The sequence below is a fragment of the Narcine bancroftii genome, chromosome 13 (genome assembly GCF_036971445.1).
Source record: "Narcine bancroftii isolate sNarBan1 chromosome 13, sNarBan1.hap1, whole genome shotgun sequence".
Taxonomy (NCBI): Eukaryota; Metazoa; Chordata; class Chondrichthyes; order Torpediniformes; family Narcinidae; genus Narcine; species Narcine bancroftii.
The window spans coordinates 60,750,891-60,770,703 of record NC_091481.1 but is presented as its reverse complement, the minus strand read 5'-3'; the positions used below and the strand labels follow the sequence as shown (position 1 = coordinate 60,770,703).

The following is a 19,813-nucleotide window of genomic DNA, read 5'->3' as shown; positions in this document are numbered from 1 at the left end:
GCTTCTCTTCACAGTTCAGTTCCAGCCGCCGTACAACTTCCACGTAGTCAATAACACCGAGACCATGACAGAACTATCCTGGCAGACAAGCCATGAGATCCTCTTCTTTGACAAGATGGAATTTGAGATCCAATACAAGCTTGAAAATGAGCCGTGGAAAGTAAGCTTCATTACAGCTACCGGTTCAGGCCCTTCAGCCCCATGCTGACCCACCTCAACTAGTCCCTTTGGCCGGCATTCAGTCCGCTCCCTCTAAACCATCCCTTCCCCTGGACTTGTCCCAACATCTTTCGAGACATTGCGATTGTCCCCGCCTCCCCGAGAAACTCATTCCACAGAACATGTGGAAAAAAGACAGCCCTCGTTTTAAAATCTTCCCCCTCTCAACCAAGCGGCGAAGGACAGGAGGTGACTTAATAGAGATGTATAAAATTAGGAAGGGCTCAGCCAGCACTTATTTCCTGGGGCGACAGGAGAAAATACCAGAGGACATTAGTTTAAGGTGAGTGGAGGAATATTTAGGGGAGACGTCAGAGTTAAGTATTTTACGCAGACAGTGGTGCACTGCATTACTGGGAGTGATGGTGGTGGAGGTTGGTACAATAGAGTGGAAAGAAAACATTTGAAAACCACTGGGGTAGATTGTTGTGGAGAAGATTCACAAGACTGTAGACTAGAGGTAAAGGTTCCATTATTGTCACATAATATTACATTTAGAATGTAACATAAATTGAATTCTTTGACTTTTGCCTGCAGAGAGTCACCACTTTGCCTAGCGCCCCTCACGGAAACCTACAGCCTGTGCATGCTTAGCTTCTGAGATCAGACAATTCAGGCGATTCGGTGCGGCCGGTTCTCTGTACACTGAGATGGACAGAGCATCCTGATTAATCCCTTTCACGTCTGCTCTTCCCATCTCTTTCCGAACTGCAAACAGCCACTTTCCCCTTCACCCAGTCCTGCCATGTGTGATCTCCCAGGAGAAGAAAAGCTATTGGAGAAGAATACAAGGGGGAGAGAAAAAAAAACAAGCTTTTTCCTGAATTCGGATCTGCCCTCCAAGGATTCTGCTTGGTTTATGATGGATCCTTTGGGGCAATGAATTCACCAACTTCCCCTCCAGGCAAGGTGCCCTAGCTTGGCATCTAGAATTTGTCCTCGATTTTCCTCACCTGCCAAACTTTCCTATTCCAGGACGCCCAGAAGCATCAGATTCAGCACAACGAACGCAGGATGCGAATTGACTCATCCAGCTTAAAGCCGGACTCCTCCTATGTGACAAGGATCCGAGTTAAGATCTGTGATGAGGAAAAGGACTACAGGAGCACCTGGAGCAAATGGAGTCAGGAGTTGAAATGGAAAACAAAGAAATCCACATCTGCTGCCTGTAAATTCCTAAACCTTCTTCGTTGATCTATAGTGTAGCCACTGTGTTGCCCCGAGCCTCAATGAGAGCTAGTAAAATAATGTTGTCATTGTTCAGGGATAGGGCAATGCAATTACAGCTCCAGCAAAAAGGGTTCGAATCCGGCGCTGTCTGTAAGGATTTTGTACATTCTGCCCATGACTGCGTGGGTTTCCTCCGGTTTTCTCCCACCCTTCAAAACGTAACAGGGATGGGGGTTGTAAGTCAATTGGGTGCAATTGGGCATTACAGGCTCATGGGCCAAAAGGGTCTGTTACCGTGCTATACCTCTATATGTCTATGTTCCAACTGTAACTCTGGACAACTGCTCTATATCTTTAATGGTGGAGTGACCACCTGGACTGCTCGCAATTCAAACTTTCATCAGTACCCTTGACAGTAAACCTGAACACAAAATAAACAACCAGTTTGTAACATATGTTGGTAGTAATTTGCACATTGGGCAGCGAGTTCAAGGTCAACGCAGGTCAAATTTAGCCTAAAGCTAAACGAATGAACCTCCAACAAATGAGAGGCTGCTGTTCAAACAAGATGTGGACGATCCAGGTGCATCCTGGATATTTGTAACTTTGCATTATTTAATGTAAGATTATGATGGCAGCCGACACCTTTTTCCCAGAGCTACAATACCACCCCACCAGGCCTCTGCACCCAACCCATTATCCCCCGTAATCTCCACCACCCGCAGCAGGATCCCACCACCAGGCACGTCTCCCACCGTGGCTCCCACGTGTATTCATCCCTTCCCACTTGGCACTTTCCCCTGTGGTTGCAGGAAGTGCCACACTTGCGCCCACACCTCCTCCCTCGCCACCACTCGGGGCCCCACACAGTCTTTCCAGGTGAAGCAACACTTCACTTGTGACTCTGCGTGAGTTCATCTACTGCATTCAGTGCTCCCGTTGTGGCCTCCTCTACATCAGAGAGACCGGGAGATCGTTTTACTCAGTTCTGTCTGCATCAGTGACGAGGATCTCCCAGTGGTCAACCATTTCAATTCTGCATCCCACTCCCACACTGACATGTCTGTCCATGGCCTCATGTGCAAGGCCATACATAATTTCGATGAACAATACTTAACACTCTCCAACTGGATGGCATTAACGTCTACTTCTCCGGTCTCTGCTGGCTGCTTCACTGTTCTCCCTCCCTTCCCCATCCCTCTGTCTTTTTTCCTCCAGCCCTCCACCCACCCCCCCTCTTCTCCATGCACAGAGCCATCCTCCTGTTGGCTGGTGTGCCCTCCCTCCCTCCCTCCCTTTTCCACCGATTACCTCCTGCCTGTTGAACCGTGCCCCCCCCCACCATTTTGTCCAGGCACCTGTCTATATTTTTTCACACCTTGATGAACAGCTCAAGCCCGAAACGTTGGTTAGGTATCTTTTTACTTTGCCACATAAAGGGGCAGCATGGTTGGCGTAGCAGCTAACATAACACCTTTACAGTGCCAGCGATCGGGACCGGCATTTGAATCCCGTGCTGTCTGTAAGGAGTTGGTATGTTCTCCCCATGTCTGCGTGGGTTTTCCCCAGGGGCTCTGGTTTCCTCTCATCATTCAAAACGTCCTGAGGGGGTTGTAGGTTAATGGGGTGTAAATTGGATGGCACGGGCCCGAGGGCTAAAATGACCAGTTACCGTGGTGTATGTCTACATTCAAAATGAAATAGAAGTGCTCTGTTTAACCTGCTGAGTTTCTCCAGCATTGTGTTTTTAACCTCTTTTCCCTCCTTTTTTCCAGATAAACTGAACACTATCCTGTCGATCTCCCTCTCCCTGAGTGGGACCCTGTTTGTGGTCGCTGTTTTGGCCATCAGGCAACTGTCAACGAGGAGGTAAGATGGTTCCAGAACATTACAGGTCACACTCAAGCAAAAATAAATTTAGACAAAGCTATTTTGATGCCGAGATTTCCTGTTTACTTTTCGTCTCAAGTGCTTAAAGACTTCCCTCCCCTCACAGTTTTTCTGTGGTCCTGAGCAAGATACCAAGGCTCTATTCAAAAGTGTTGGTTTGGTTTTTAACCTCCTAATAGAAGTCTTCAGGGTCTGCATCAGTGGGCACAGTGCAGAGGGGGGTAACGTTGTTCATTCCCAGCAGAGGAGCAAGAGTTGGCCATCCAGCCCATCGAGCCTGCTCCGCCATCCCGGTTGATCTGACGAGAGGCTCATCTCCACCCACCTGCCTCTTCCCCATATCCCTTAATCCCCCTACTTCTTATAGCACTGTACCCCGTACCACAATTTTATTATTGCCCTGTATGGTGTACTTCAGTACATGTTGGCTTGACTGGATAGCGCTCAAAACAAAGTTTTCCACTGTATATCAGCACATGTGACAGAAAAGAAAATTCATCACTCTAACCAACCATACAGTAAAACCCCTGGTATCCAGCATGTAGATGCCAGATAGGTGTGTTTTCCGGTTACTCTTACAATGCCCTAACTAATACACCTGCATTAAGAATAAACAATTTAAAAGACAAAAATACTACACTGTACTTACACTGAACAAAATTCACCTGCATTAATATATAAACCTTAAATCAATTACTTTATTTTCAGCCACATTTGTTGAAAACATTTAACTGTCGCTACATCTGCAGGTTTCTACCCCTCCACGCAGCCACCCGAAAGACGAACAATAACATTATAGAAAATTAACTCTCTCCATCCCCAAGTTTACAGATAAAGCTTCTGGGGCAACTCTTACTAAACAGAGATAAGGAGAGTCATCCCAACGGCGAGCGGCATCAACCAGCTCTTCATCCCGGGTGACACCATTGCTGTTTCACACAACTTTATTCAAACAGCTGTTTCAAGCAAAACACAACCAAGGCTCTCCACTGGCTGGATATTGGCTCCCATCTTTGAATTGAATTGTATATTTATTTATAAATGTACCAACAGAATGTTGCTCCAAAGTGCTATACACCAATTAATAAAAAGAATACATAAAGCACAAAATCAACAAACACAAAAGATTAGACACTGGACAAGAGAGTCATCTCGCAGAGTAGTTATGGGTTGGAGAAACACGTGGGCAGCGACAGGCTGCCTAAACTCATTGGCGAGGCTGACTCAGCCCAAAGCCCGATCAACCCAAACTGTCTGGGCAGGCTAGACAACTCTGGCAAAAGCGAGGCCAAGACTTTTATCCGAGGTCAGGGGAATCAGTACAAATTTGAAGCTTATCTTTCATTGCTTAAAGCTGCGGCTGTTATATTGAGAAGGCAACACTCTTGGAGACTGGTGCATCATTGGGGTAAAACACAACAAAACACATTAGAACAGGAGTGTCAAACTCAAATTCACAGAGGGGAAAAATTAAAAACTTGGACTAAGTCGTGGGCCAAACTAAATATTCATTGAAAATTTTCAACAACATCTGCATGTTTTCTCTTCTTTCAACATATGTAATGTTAAACTTTTTCTTATTAAAATAAATGTTTAATAATAGTTTTGGTTAAACTCTTTCCAGAAGAAGCATTAACAAATGAGAAATAAAATATTCAATAAATAATATTTCTCTATAGCCTTTAAGCTCCTTTTAAATGTATTTTTTTTCACAAGCCAACAAGTCAAAAAAATAACAACTTGCTTTAATGAAAATCCAATCTTTCAACTATGAACAGTCCAAAGTTAACCAAAGAAAATATTAATCCAAGCTTCGCTTGCTACACTGTGATTTACCCTGATGCACCTGGGTCTAAACCAGATACTTGGCATCTCTTCTTAGATGCAAGTTCATCAAACTCTGGGGTCAGAGTTTGCCTCCCACCTGTCTTGAAAGGTCCTGTTTTCTGTCTTTCGTTTGGCCATTTTTCGTAAGGGGTTTATTACATGTGAGTTAGGCGACAGTTCGAAGAAGCTAATGAAAGTAAACAGAGGAGGTGGGAGCGATTAGCGGGCTGACGGGCTGGCGCCAACGCATTTGCAAAGCATTCTGGGATTTGTAGTATTAGTTATGCATGCGCTATACTGGCGCGGCGGTCAGCGGGCCAGCTCTAATACATATTTGATATGATCTTGTGGGCCAAATATAATTATATCAAGGGCCAAATTTGACCCGCGGGCCTGAGTTTGACATGTGTGCATTAGACTAAACACAATTTAGATTTTGGACTCGAAATATTACTTAAAATTACCTAAATTACAAGCAAAAACTAAATTTATTATACATAAAACAGTCAGTTGCAATTATATAAAACAAAAAATCTGCCACCAATACTTCAACTAGAAGTCAACACTAGCATCATAGGGTTGAAAGACCACAAAGCCCTCAGTAAGGAGTTTCTCCGTTCACGTTCTCTAGTCTTAGGCACCTCCGTGCCCCACAGGCACCCACGTTGCCACCAAACCCCACAACGCGACCCCTCAGGAGCTCCCCACCAGCGTGGAGAAGCCCTGGCCCCGCAAACAGTCCACAGGTCAGCTCCACAAGGGGAGGCATCCCTTCAAGCACATCTGCCAGCGATTAAATCCAGGGGCTCCTCCTCGGTCATCGCAGCTCCACGACAGTCGTCCCGAGCTCAGCCTCCACACCAGTCGCTTAGCCACACTGCTGCCCTCCAAGCCTCCATGCTGATGTTCCAGGCACCCACCTCGGCCATCAGAACCTCCGCAATGGAGCCAGGGTCGCCACAAGTGAATTTTTCACATCCCTCAGACACTCCCTGGTGCTCATTCTTTGGTTCCAGTACCTCAGACATTGCGCATGGTTACACACCAAAGATTTATGTGTTACTTCAGAGAACATTTTACTTTTACAATTACAAACTTGCATATTTTTTCCTGTTATTTTATTTTTAATCATTTAAAATGTTTGCATTTATTTTCTTTGATATTTTTGCTGGTTGCTTGAGGCTGCCAGTTGCCTGAATTCTGGATAACAGGGGATTTACTGTATTTTGCTTTATGGTTTGTAGAACTATTGTAAATGGCCTCAGTCATTCCTTCTCCCCCTTCCCCTCTTTACCCTTTGCCTTCTCTCCTCATATTATCTCTCTTTACCTCTTCCTTTCTCTGTTGCTCATCCCCTAACAAGGAGTTTGATTGGCCTTTAGATCCAGAAAGAAGACATTTCATTGGCTCTCGGTACCAGATCCAGGCAAATTCTTCAATGACCTGAACTCAACGTACAATGGCAACTTCCAGGTAAGTCAGAAATATCAATATCATCAGCCAACACCATTCTGCCCCTCTGTCTGTGCTAGGTCCCTGAAACTAAGCAGGGCCATTTATGCTCCATCTCACGACACCTATGCCTCTTTTATAATCCAGTTGTCAGGCTACCCCAGGGAAACTTTCTCCACTGCATACTCTTTCTGAAGAATCCTCCTACATCTCTTCTACAAATACTGGGCAGCAACAGATAGACAGGGCCGTGAAGAAAGCATTTGGCACAGTTGCTTTCACCAGACAGGAGCTGGGATGCCATGTTAGAAAAATAAGAGTGTTATGGGTGTGAGGTAAGGAAAAGATTCAGATTTCAGATTTACATATATGAGTCACTACCTTGGAGGATCTTTCCTGGATCCAACACACCAATGGCATTGTGAAGAAACCACATCAGCGCCTCTACTTCCTCAGGAGTTTGCGGAGAATTGGTACGACATCAGAAATCCTGGCAAATTTCTACAGAGGTATGGTAGAAGGTGTGCCGACCAGTAGAAAGTATGCTGAACACCAATACCCCTGAGCATAAAGCCCTCCAAAAAGTAGTGGACACAGCCCAAGACCCTCTCCACTATTGACTACACTATGGTCGGAGGGCAGCAGCAATCATCAAAGACCCTCACTGCCCCGTACAAGCTCTGTTCCCGCTGTTGCCATCAGGAAAGAGGTATTGGTGCCACAAAACTCACACCACCAGGTTTTGGAACTGCTGCTACCCCTCCACCATCAGACTCCTCAGCGACAAACTTAGTCAGAGACTCATTTAAGGACTCTTACTTGTGCGCTTTATTGATTTTTTTTGTTCTCTCTGGATTGCACATTCAGTTTATTTACATTCATTTTCTGTTTACAGTTCTTTGTTCACGTTTTATGCTGGGTACAGTTTATTTTTGCACTACCAATTAGTGGTAATTCTGCCGCGCCCACAGGAAAAAGGAATCTCAGGGTTGTATGTGATGTCATGTATGTTCTCTGACAATAAATCTGAAATCTGATATCACATACAACCCTGAGATTCTTTTTACTGCGGGTCAGGAAGAATTTCTACTTGTCAATAGTGCAAATAACTGTTCTCAAGAAAAAATACATATACAAAAACACAATATCATGTGCTGAAGTGCCTATACTGTGCAGTAATGGTCGATGTTACAACTGAGCAAGACGTTAGTGAGGTCACATTTGGAGTATTGAGCACAGTTCTGGGCACCCAACTATAGGAAAGATATCATTAAGCTGAAAAGGGTGTAGAAAAGATTGACAAGAATATTATCAGGGCAGGTGAGCTTAAATAACAGCTGGCAATCCTCGCTTCTCCATTACATTTGATGAAGGGCTTTGAACCAAAACATTGACCACTCTTTCTCTCCCATGATGCTGCTCAACCTCCTGATTTCTCCATTGTGTTAGGCGAGGACTTTACTCCCTGGAGGCGGATCGCTGAGGTGGGGAGAGGGGAACCTTATAGATGTTTAAAAAACAGTACGAGAATCAGATACTAGCCATAGATTTAAGGTGAGAGGAAAAAGGTTTAAAAGGGATCATGATGGGTGGGTATATGGAACGAGCAGCTTGAAAAGTGGTAGACAGGGACAATTTCTGTGATGTAAAAATCTATGACTCCAATGGAGGTTATGAATTCTTCAACCATCCATGATTGGTAGATGTTTGATCATTTTTAAATTTAGACATACCACTCAGGCGCACGCCCAAGAACACACATTTAACCTACAACCCCCGTATGCTTTGAAGGGTGGGATAAAACTGGAGCACCTGAGGAATCCCCGGGGAGAATGTACAAATTCCTTATAGACAGTGCCTGATTCAACTCTGGTCACTGGCGCTTTAACAGCGCTGCGCTAACCACTAGGCCAACCGTGCCGCCCAACTGGAAGGTGTTGGATATAGGACATAGAGTAACACCATCTTATTGAATTGTTTAATAGCTTGAAACAATTCTTAGCAGTTGCCTCCTTCTCTATGGATAACCTTGCATCACAATTATCAGCTGCTGTACAGGTCATTATATTCGCATTAAATCCAATACTTTTCATTTCAACGCAGGTTCCTAATCTATCATCTCATAATGTTCCTCCTTTTTATAAAATATATTCTCCTTTGAATCTCTAACAAGAAGATGATGCATTGCGGAAGGTCAAACTTGAACGCAGAGTAAAGGGTTAATGGGAGGATACTTGACAGTGTGGAAGAACAGAGGGACCTTGGAGTCCAAATCCATAGATCTTTCAAGGTTGCCACACAGGTTGATAGGATAGTTAAGAAGGCCAATGGGATACTGGCCAGGAGATCGAATTCAGGAGTCGTGAGGTGATGTCGCAGCTCTACAAATCTCTGGTGAGACCACACTTGGAATATTGTGTTCAGGTCCGGCCACCTCATTACAGGAAGGATGTGGAGAGGGTGCAGAGGAGATTTACCAGGATGTTGCCTGGATTGGAAAATACGTTTTATGAGGCCAGGTTAGCAGAGCTCGAACATTTCTCTTTGGAGCGTAGAAGGATGAGAGGAGACTTGACAGTCTACTAGATGATTAGAGGCATAGACCGGGTGGACAGCCAGCATTTGTTTCTCAGGGCAGGATCAGTCAACATCAAAAGACATATGTACAAAATTAAGGGAGGGAGACATCAGGGGAAAGTTTTTTCACACAGAGAGTTGTGGGTGCCTGGAATGCCTTGCCGGGGATGATGGTGGAGGCTGAAACATTAGGGGCATTTAAGAGACTCTTAGGCAGACACATAGATGAAGGAAATATAGAGGGTTATGGGGTAGGGAGGGTTTTTTAAAGGAATATATGGGATGGAACAACATCGAAGGCCAAAGGGCCTGACCGTGCTACAACACAGTTCTATGTTCTAAAAGAATTTGGTATTCACATGGTGCACTTAATTAGTAAAACATCCCAAGGAAGGTGCAACACAGGATATATGGATAGGAAAGTCCAAGAAGGATTTAAGCCATTTGGATTGAGCCCAGTTTTCCAACTGTATAATTTGCTCTAATTAAAAATGCTTTTAAAATTTATCACCACTTAAAACAATATTAGGTGCTGACAAAGCAAAAGTCTTTGAGGAATGTCCTGAAGAGAGAGAGGGGGGGGGAGAGGGGAGAGAAAGGGAGGGAGGGGGAAGGAGGGGGAAAGAGGGGTAGAGAAGTGGGAAGGAGGGAGGGGGAAAGAGAGAGAGAGAGAGAGAGAGAGATTTAAGGAGGGCTTAGCATCTTCGCCTAAGGTGGTGCCAAAGGGATGAACAAGAGAATCGAATTGGAGATATACGAGTGATTGAGAGAAATATGAATTGAATTAAATTGAATTGAATTCAACTGAATTGAATTGATTGTAGTCGCATGAATCAGGAACAGTGAAATATTTGGTTTTTGTGCTATCCAGGAAAGTCAACCCGTACTTCAATGTAGCAGCGACAGTCCAATAAAATGCAAGCTGTGGTTTTACAAAGACAAAGTTCTGGGTCTCGAGAAAAGGAAATCTAAAATACGGGGGTCCGGTTAAAAGTGTGATGAATTTGGAGGTTTGTGTTCTTAAGATCACATATTTTCTGCAGGAGTGGGGAGAAGAGAGTGTGGCCAGGGTGGGATGGGGCCTCTGCTTTCCCAAGACAGTGGGGGTGAGGGGTGAGTTTGTATGTGTGCCTGAGCAGTGCTAATGACTCCATTCTGTAGTTCCAACATCATACAAATGTGACAGCATTAACATCAACAAAACTAGAACTCAACCCAAAGACCACCTGTAAATTGAAGGAGCAACACAAATTTCCGTCTGGGCACCCTCCAACCTCATGGCACTAACAATGGCCAACTTCTGCTGGCCTTCTCCCTGTTTTCCCTTCCTTCCCTGTCCCCCTGTCTTCTTTCCTCCAGCTCTCCACTCCCTTCCCTCTCCATTCACAGCACCACCCCCCTCCCCTATTTGTTGGTGTGCCCTCCCTCCCTTATCCACCTATTACCTCCTGCCTACGGGTCCATGCTCCTCCGCCTGCCCCTCCCCCTCACCATTTTGCTTGGGTGCCTACCAACAATTTTCCACGCCTCGACTTCTCCAGTGTCCGTTAAGCCCCACCCTCCCCATATTCGTCCTCCCATCTCCTTTCCTTTTTTTTTCTCTCTCTCTCTCTTTCTTCCCTTTCCCCTCTGTCTGCTTTCACAGAGCCAAAATCAATTCTCACTTCTCCTCTTATCATATCCAGTTAACTCCTTTTGTTGGTCTGGACTCCTCCCCCGGCCTGTCTTTGGCCTTTATTCTGACACCTTCCTGTTCTTTGCTTGTACCTTGACGAAGGGCTCAGGCCTGAAACATCAGTAATATATCTTTACCTCCTATGGATGCTGCGAGACCGGCTGAGGTCCTCCAGCATTTACTGCACACTAATGTGGGCCCATCACCCAAAGGTCTCAGTGAGCTGCCTCTAGGAGCCTGTGGTTTGTAAGTCAACTCACTAGGTAAGTTATAAAGTGCATCTCCATGTCGGGGAGAAAGAGCCTCTGCACGTCTCGCTCTCCTCACGAAGGTTGGTGCATGACTCAAGAGTGAAGTATTGATGGTTTTAATTTGTTGGTAGTTGGTCGTAAAGGGTGGATGTAGAGACAAGAGGTGGCTTTGGGAGTTCAAACTGCCTCAGTAAATGTTTTAGACTTTGGTTGGCATTTCAACCATTGTCAACCTGCTGACAAAGATTAAGAAAGGTGCAACTGAAATCTGACCTTTGAAGCCAATCTGCTGATTGGAACAAGGAGAGATGTTAAAAGTTGAAAACCACAATAGTTTCACAAAGGATATATCAGTTTGATGAGCCAGTCTAATTTAAAAATATTAACGAGTACTTTTCTCTTTTTTTTTGACTGTTGGATTGTAGTTTCATTTCAAAGTTATGCAAAGTCACACCTGAGCACGTCAGTGTTGGCTATGTTTAATTTTTTGTGTTTAGATGCATGCAAGTACATGTGCTTAGTGTGTTTTGAGTGTGTACAGGTACGTGTGTGTGTGTGTGTGTGTGTGTGTGTGTGTGTGTGTGTGTGTGAATATGTATGTCTGTGCATCTGCATGCGCACATGCATGTGTCTGTGTTTTTGTGTGTCCGTGTATATGTCTGTGTGTGTGTGTGTGTGTGTGTGTGTGTGTGTGTATGCGCACGTGTGTGTGTGTCTGTGCGCATGTATGTGCATGTGTGTGTACATGTGTGTGTGTGTGTGTGTGTGTGTGTGTGTGTGTGTGTGTGTGTGTGTGTGTGCACGCATTTCTCTGAGTTCCATTCAGGGCCAGCCCCATTTGCCAGCTTGGTCTTTTCCTTTCTAAACCCTCCTATCCATAAATCTGTCCAAATGTCTTTTGAACTGAAATTGTACCTGCTTTTTAAAGTTTCCTCTGCTGTACATTCCAAATACTGACCACTCTCTATGAAATAGTGGCCCCTTAGGTCTCTCTGTTCAGATCTCAAATCTACTGCCTCTGTTTATAGAATCATTTGCTAAGCTAAAAAACATCTAGTCATTTTTGGATGGGTGTTTATGGAATCTTACTGTTTGCAGATGGGTAATACTTCCTGCATTACATCGCGGCTACATTTTAATCAACATTTCATTGATAAATCCTCAGACATAGAGCAAATCAAATGGTCTCTCTACCTTTCACCACCCTCTGTCTCCTTTCCTCCATCTTGACATTCACAGGGCAAACTCATTCTATCACCAGTTTTCACATTTTCACACCTGCCCTCCCATCCATGACCACCTATGATCATCTGTGTTTCCCCCCCCCCCACCTCGCTCCCCAGCCCTTTCTGCCCTCCTCCCCCCAGGTCTGCCTGCTTTTTGCTCATACCTTGATCAAGGGCTCAGGCCTGAAATATTGGTTATAGAAAAATGACCGTAGAACATTACAGCACAGTACAGGCACAACGGCCCTCGATGTGGTGCCGACCCATATAATCCTACCCAAAAAAAATGAAACTCTCCCTTACCTCTGTTTTTCTTTCATCCGTGTGCCTGTCTGAGAATTTCTTAAATGCCTTTAATGTTTCAGCCTCAACCACCACCCCCGGCAAGGCATTCCAAGCCCCCACAGCTCTCTGTGTTAAAATAAAACTTACCCCCGATGTCTCCCCTAAACTCCCCTCCCTTCACTTTGTACTGAAGTGATATCCTTGCCCCCTATGGTCACTGCGAAACCTGCTTAGTCTCTTCAGATCGGTTGTGTTTTTATGCCAAATCAAATGTTTCCTTCAGTTGTGTGACCTTCACGTCTTTAATCCTTAATATGTGTTCTGTCATTTTCCACCCCCACCCCCTCCCCCCCCCCATCCCCGCAGAAATGGCTCGGGACAAAATTCCCAGCTTCTTTCAGTAGCACGGAAGAACTGGGCACAGAAATCTCTTCGGTGGAGATTTCAGAGATGAAAGACCCACAATCCTTCCTCAAAGAGAACCTCACCTCGGACAGCAGTGGATTCAAGAGCATCGGCGATTTGTCCATGTCTAGCTTTGCCAATCAAGGTTACTTTTGGTTTGATTACCCCAGCTCTTACGAAGCATATCCTTGCAAAGTTTATTTCAGCTACCACCAAGCAGATCTGGGAGTAGAAGGCAAGCAAAGTGAATCGTATCGATGCCTCACCTCCTCCGATGACTCCCTCTTCAACAGCAGTCTGCAGGGTGACCCATTCAGATCTTCCCCAGATAAACAAGGGTCTGTGTTAAATGATGAAGGGGGCACTGGAGGCAATCCCGAAGAGGAAATAGGCAGACCACCAGGAGAGCATGAGGGTCCAACTCTTCCACCCTACCCTGATCATCCGGCAAGCTGCAGCCACACCTCCAAGGAAGGCTATGATGCCCTCAACCCCACCTTTGGGTCCTCAGATTGGTTCTTCGGGCCACAGGCTTCACTGGTGGACACGAAGGACGAAAGCACTAGCAGATTTGGCTCTGAAGGCTTGATGTTTGAAAAGGTCCAAGCTGGAGCCCTGCCTTCAATAACCAGCCCCTGTTCTCAGGAAAGCTTCACACAGCAAAACCCCAATGTTTTCAAGACCACGTCTCTGGATCCGGTACAATCAACTGATGCGTATCTCTCCCTCAAGGAAGTCCAGAATAAATATAGTAACCAGTCAATATAGGGAAGGTCTCAATGCACTGCTCCTGTGAGTTCTACTGTGAAGATCTATCCTCTGAGGAGCTTCAACTTCAGGTCTCCTGAAGAACTTTTGAAATGGGTCCTTTTTAACATGTTTCCTTTCTTCAGTTGCACTTTAAACCAGGATGGAAGATAGATTTAAACAGGATGGGGAGCAAGTTAAGGTTCAAATTCCTTGCTGAAGGATTCGGGCTTCTTTATCAACAAGTCCAAGGACAAATTATTTGCTACTGCTTGTGGTAATAGAACATAGAACATTCCAGCACAGCTATCCTGATCCATGGCAGCTGGTCAGCTGCTTGGCCACTGGACATCAAGGCAGGGGACAAAGGTCAGACAACCCAGAGGACCCTCACGCTCATCAGAAGATGGCCACAGGAATACAGGTGCACCTCAAGACTCAAACTGTTGTCCAAATGAGGACTAATTGTGCTAGCAATGAGCTTGTTAAAAGAAACATTGTAGAAAATCGTAAAGCACAAAAGTCTGCAGACACCGTGGGTGAAGTAAAAACATGACACTGGAGAAACTGAGCAGGTCAAACAGTGTCCTTTCCTTCATCAAGGTAAATTATGTTGTTTGATCTGCTCACGTTGCACAGATTGCATGGGGACTAGTGACACTAGACGCCAGTGAGCCAGAGAGGCTAGGCCGCGGATCACAATATCTCATTTATGGGGGGTGGGGCCATGGCCATGAGCGGGTGGGGGGGATCACAATGCCCGTGAATGCCCCCCTTGGCGCCGACCCAGTCTGCACTTATTTGGTACATTTGTTCGCACCTATCACGTTGCTGCGCAAAGACTGGTTGTTACAGTCTGTCAGGACTGTACGACAAGATATAGGCTAATGTGAAAGACTGGTTGTTACATTCTATCAGGACCATTCGACAGGATATAGGCTAAAGTCAAAGCTGGTTGTTACAGTCTGTCAGGACTGTACGACGGGATATAGGCTAACATCAAAGACTGGTTGCTACAGTCTGTCAGGACTGTATGACGGGATATAGGCTAACGTGAAAGACTGGTTATCACAGTCTGTCAGGATCACACAATGAGATGGGCTAATGTCAAAGCACAAGCAGAATGACTAGAGGTGGACAGAACTGATTAAAATCCTCAGACTGAAACGTCAGTCTCTCATCATTAAATCTAGCGGTTCCTGGTGCACGATGAACCTGTTAACTTCATTGCTTATGGGTGAATCTGTACGTGCATCACACCTTCCAAAATGTCAAGCACCTCGATACTTGAGGAGAATAAAACACGAAGGTCTGCAGACATCGTGGTTGAAGTAAGAACGCAATGCTGGAAAAACTCATCAGGTCCATAGCCAATGTTTCGGCCTTGAACTCTTCATCAAGGTACACCTCAAGCCCGAAATGTTGGTATGTACACTGCAGATTGTGTTTTTATTTCAACAGTTGATTGAATAATATATTTCAACATTTTTCAATTGTAAGTTATTTTTTAAACATCCTGCAGAATTCACAGGAATTGACCTTTTGACCAGCACTGATCATGATCACCTCATTAAACTAAAATTCTGCTGCTTGCACATGGTACCTATCCCTCCATTCCTTGCACAATCACGTGTCTATCTAGAAATGTTTCAAAGTCTCTGTTGTATCTGCTTCCACCAGCCGATTCCAGGCCCCCGCCACTTACTGTGTAAAAAAACTGGCCCCACAAACCCCCCCCCCAACCTTAAACGCATATCCTTAGGTGTGTTTAATACGCAGAAGTGCTGTGAAAACTCAGCAGCCTTCTTTATGATAAAGATACATAACCGATGTTTTGGACCTAAGCCCTACATTAAGGAATTTCAACAAGGTATCCTCAGGATTTTTGACCCCAGGAAAGGATTCTGTCTACCCTATCATACCTTTATAATACTTCTATCAGGTCTCCTCCAAACCACCAGAGAAAAGAGCCCATAGGCAGTAAAACTCCTGGTATCCAGCACCTATGGGGATTGGTAGATGCCAGATTAGTGAATTTTTCTGGTTGCTTGAGACTGTGTGCTGCATAGATTGGAGAACTGACCACTAGGGGGTGTAAACTTTAAACTTTTGGGTTTTTTTATCTCTACTTATTTTCTGAAATTTTTTTGAGGCTGCCGATGGCTTGAATTCTGGATAATAGGGATTTTACTGCGTATACCCCTCTCCAAGCACTCATACGGGAAGCATTTTCTGCAAATGAAATGCGATGACGACCATTTCTCTCCATCAGTTCTTACAGCTGATGAGATCTCTGCATTGGCGTCTGCACCAACTTATTCCCTGGGCAATGAATGCGCCTTCTGTTGGATTACAGGCATTTGGGGTTTTGCCCCTTGGGGCCACCATCTCAGGGGTACAGGGGAAAGGTGGGGGGGGGCCTCACGGGATAGGGAACAGAGAAGTCCTGCTGCAGCTCTACCAGGTACTGGTGAGGCCGCACCTGGAGTGTAGCATGCAGTTCTGGCCTCCTTATTTGAGAGAGGAAACACTGGCTTTGGAGACAGTGCACCAGATTGATTTAAAGTAAAAGCACAGAAACTCTGGAGGCCTCGCAGTATCCAGAGGAGGTTCAGAGATATCACCAACGTTTCGGGCCTGAGTCTCTCTACAAGGTGTGGGTAAAAAGCAGGCAGGTACCTGGATTAAAAGGCAGGAGGAGAAGGAAAAGGCAAGGGGAGGAGCACAGACCAACTGACAAAAGGTGTTAATTGGACATGGGTAGAAGGACAGGAGAGGAACAGTGAGAGTTGATCGGAGGAGGGGGTGGCTCTGTACTGGAGGAAAGGATACAGAAGCTGTTTTCGGGTGGCCAGAATATCCCGACTGTAAAGCCGCCTATTCTACCCCAATGCAGCTGTCGGGTGGCCACCTGAAAGTGGAGGACCCAGCCAGGAGGAGCACTTACCTGACTCTCCTCCTGTAGGTATAATCCCCAGCTTGGAGAATCCCCCCCCCCCCCCTTTGCGTTGCACCTGAAAGCAGCGGCAGGACTTACGGCCGCAGACACACAGGAGCCAGTGTTCGCTTGGCCGCGGCTTTCCTTCAGCCAGCACGTTCAGGTGCAGAAAAGCGCCTTCTCCGCGGCCACCTGGACATCCCAGCTGCTGCCCTCCCCCAGTCACATCTGCCGGCGCATTACCTGAGTCCAAGCACCTGAAATCGGCTGGAGAGAAAGGGAAATGGAGAGAGAAAGAGCTGGAGGAAAGGTGAAATGGAGATAGAAAAGGGAGGTGGGGGGGTGGAGGGGGGTGGACACGACTGCTAATAGAACCAGGGAAGTCCATGTTAATGCCATCTGTTTTTTCCCATCTGAAATCACTGCATCTCTCAAGATTTTGTTTTACTCTTATCACAAGATAATTCCAGAGATGAGGGAGTTAGCCTTTGAGGAGAGATTGAATCACCTGGTTCCGTACTCACTGGAATTCAGAAGATTGACTGGAGATCTTATTGAAACATAAAATTATGAAAGGGATACATAAGATAGAGGCAGGAAAGTTCTTTCCACTGAGACTAGGAATCATGGACGCAATGTCTGAGGGATTTAAGACAGAGACGAGAAGGACCCTTTCTCTGGGGTATGGTGAATCTGTGGAATTCTCTGATCACAAGATATAGGAGCAGAGGTCGGCCCATTGGCCCATCGGGTCTGCTCCACCATTCTAATCATGAACTGATTCATCCTCTCACTCAGCCCCACTCCCCGTAACCCTTGATGCCCTGACTAATCAAATACCTGCCAATCTCTGCCTCAAATACACCTGGCAACCTCGCTTCCGCAGCCGCCCGTGGCAACGAGCTCCACAGACTCACGGCCCTCTGGACAAAGAAATATTTCCGCATCTCTGTTTTAAATGGACACCCTTTTATCCTGAAGTTATGTCCTCTTGTCCAGGACTCTCCTCCCCTCGCCTACTCTATCCTGGCCTTTCACCATTTGAAAAGCCTCTATGATATCTCCCTTCATCCTTCTGTACTCCAACAAGTGCAGACCACGAGCTGACAAGCATTCCTCATATGCTAACCTGTCATTTCTGGTTTCTGGTTTCATTCCAGTAAATCTCTGAACCCTTTCTAACGTCAGCATGACCTTTCTCAAATAAGTCTCACCATTGCCCTCTAGAGTTTCAACATCACATCCCTGCTCTTATAAGCTATTCCTCTAGAAATGAATGCCAACATTGCATTCACCTTCTTCACTACCAACTCAACCTGGAGGATAACCTTGAGGGCAAGTAGGGGAATTAAAGGTTGTGGGACAAAGATGGGAAGGTGGAGTTGGGTCAGATCAAACCTGTTAAACAGTACAGCAGGTAGGGAATTAAAGGTTGTGGAACAAAGATGGGCAGGTGGAGTTGGGTCAGATCAAACCTTGTTAAACACCACAGCAGGCTCAAGGAGCTAAATAGTCAATTCCTGCTCCCATTTCTGTTCACGGTACAGTTGCTGGGATGGGATGTGACTCCCATCTTCCGTTACACTCCATCTCCACGAGTGAATGATTTTTTGGTCAGAGGGGGTAGGGGGAAAGAGCAGTGTTGGAGGTGACCCTGGGGAACGTGAGGAAGGAGGTCAGATCAACATGCACCAGGGACAAGGTTTGGAGAGAGGGAGGGTTCACTTGAGAGACGGTCTGAGCATGACTGAGATGGTGGGGAGACCCCCGTCTCTGGCCTGAGCCAAGAGCCCAGGGACTTCCCTGAGGAACAGCCTCCATTGAGATCCAAAAGGCAAATCATGCACACTAGATTCCACAAAAAAACTCCACCCAATCCCATGGAGATAGATAGCTGCTTCGATTGAGCACCAGGGTGAATTGTGTCTGAAACCAGGATCCTTACTGGATAACAATTTTTGTTCAAAAGGTTTGCTTCTTGAAAAGAAATTGAGGATTATGATAGAAAACTTTCAAGCTGAACACAAAGATAATTTCAGATTTTTTGTATCACGTAGAAAGTTGGATAAACATAAAATTAACTTTTATTGAATTGAGCACGTTTAATCGCACAATGATGCTAAAACATTACATTCGTTCAATTGACCTAAAAATGTTTTGCTGCTGGTTTTTGTTTGTACTTAGCATCTGATGCCTCTCATGTCAGTGTCCAACAATAGTCGGCTGGCATTGATGGATTCCAGTTGCCCTGTTACTCTGGTTTTCCATGGCGCAATCTCCCGGTGAAACCTTTCACCGTGTTCATCACTGACGGCACCGAGATCAGCCAGGAAGTGCGGATGCAGAAAATGAATTTTCTATGTCATGTCATACTTCATGGTTCTGTATGCTTGTATGTAGACTTAAAATACGACAGGAAATCACAAAACTGGTTTGTGATTGGAAACTTGGTGACTTTTGTGATCAGCAGGCCAAAAGAAAACATAAAATACACACTCAAATGGTGTTCAGGAAGAAAATCCTTTGTTGTCCAGTGTTATATGGAAAACATGGTTCAGATTATAGTCTTTAAAATACAAAGATACAGCAAGGTACCAGTACAGCAGTATATCAGTTTGTAGCATTTCTTCACATTTATTTTCAAGTCAAACATCGAATTTCTTGTGGTATTATTTGTTACTTTAACGATGTACTGTTTGAATTATTAGTTTCAATAAACAATAAGGATTCAGTGTTGTGTCCATCATCCATTCATCCCAGCTTGCTCCATCCCAGTTGTAGTGCCGACAGGTTTACAGATGAGAGAGAACTCACGGACAATATACCCTGCTACTCGGCACTCATTTCAAAGATGGTCTGGTCTTTACGGGCTTTTTCTGCAAGTGGTGTTTCCTGGCAGTGGAGTACTCTCTGAGTGAAAGCCTGGATGGGGAAACTGGAACCTTGCCCTGAGACCTTTCCCTCGGGGTTCAGAGGGTACTGGGGCACCTTCACCGGATAACCTGAGGGAAAGCCTCGAGGTTCAAAATCGACACTTTCAAATGTGATCCTGAAGCGGTGGTGCTGAGGGAGGTGAGGGGGAAGGGCTGTGGTGTGGGAGGGGCACTTCTGAGGGAGCGCCCCATGTGGGAGGGGCAGTAACTGAGGGAGT

At 45.5% G+C, this 19,813-nt stretch overlaps 2 protein-coding genes across 3 annotated transcripts in view; one reads left to right on the top strand and one right to left on the bottom strand.

Moving 5' to 3' along the window:
- The window catches only part of il2rb (interleukin 2 receptor, beta), a 69,830-nt gene extending 50,437 nt beyond the window's left edge, over positions 1 to 19,393 (top strand). For both annotated transcript variants that reach the window (XM_069908010.1, XM_069908009.1), the window contains 5 exons: positions 15 to 160; positions 1,195 to 1,387; positions 3,165 to 3,258; positions 6,489 to 6,579; positions 12,939 to 19,393. In XM_069908010.1, the coding sequence (XP_069764111.1) occupies positions 15 to 160; positions 1,195 to 1,387; positions 3,165 to 3,258; positions 6,489 to 6,579; positions 12,939 to 13,745 (1,331 nt within the window). In that variant the 3' untranslated portion in view covers positions 13,746 to 19,393. The remainder of the gene's footprint in view (positions 1 to 14; positions 161 to 1,194; positions 1,388 to 3,164; positions 3,259 to 6,488; positions 6,580 to 12,938) is intronic.
- The window catches only part of LOC138748214 (BTB/POZ domain-containing protein KCTD5-like), a 139,924-nt gene that overhangs the window by 48,108 nt on the left and 72,003 nt on the right, over positions 1 to 19,813 (bottom strand). The window lies entirely within an intron of this gene.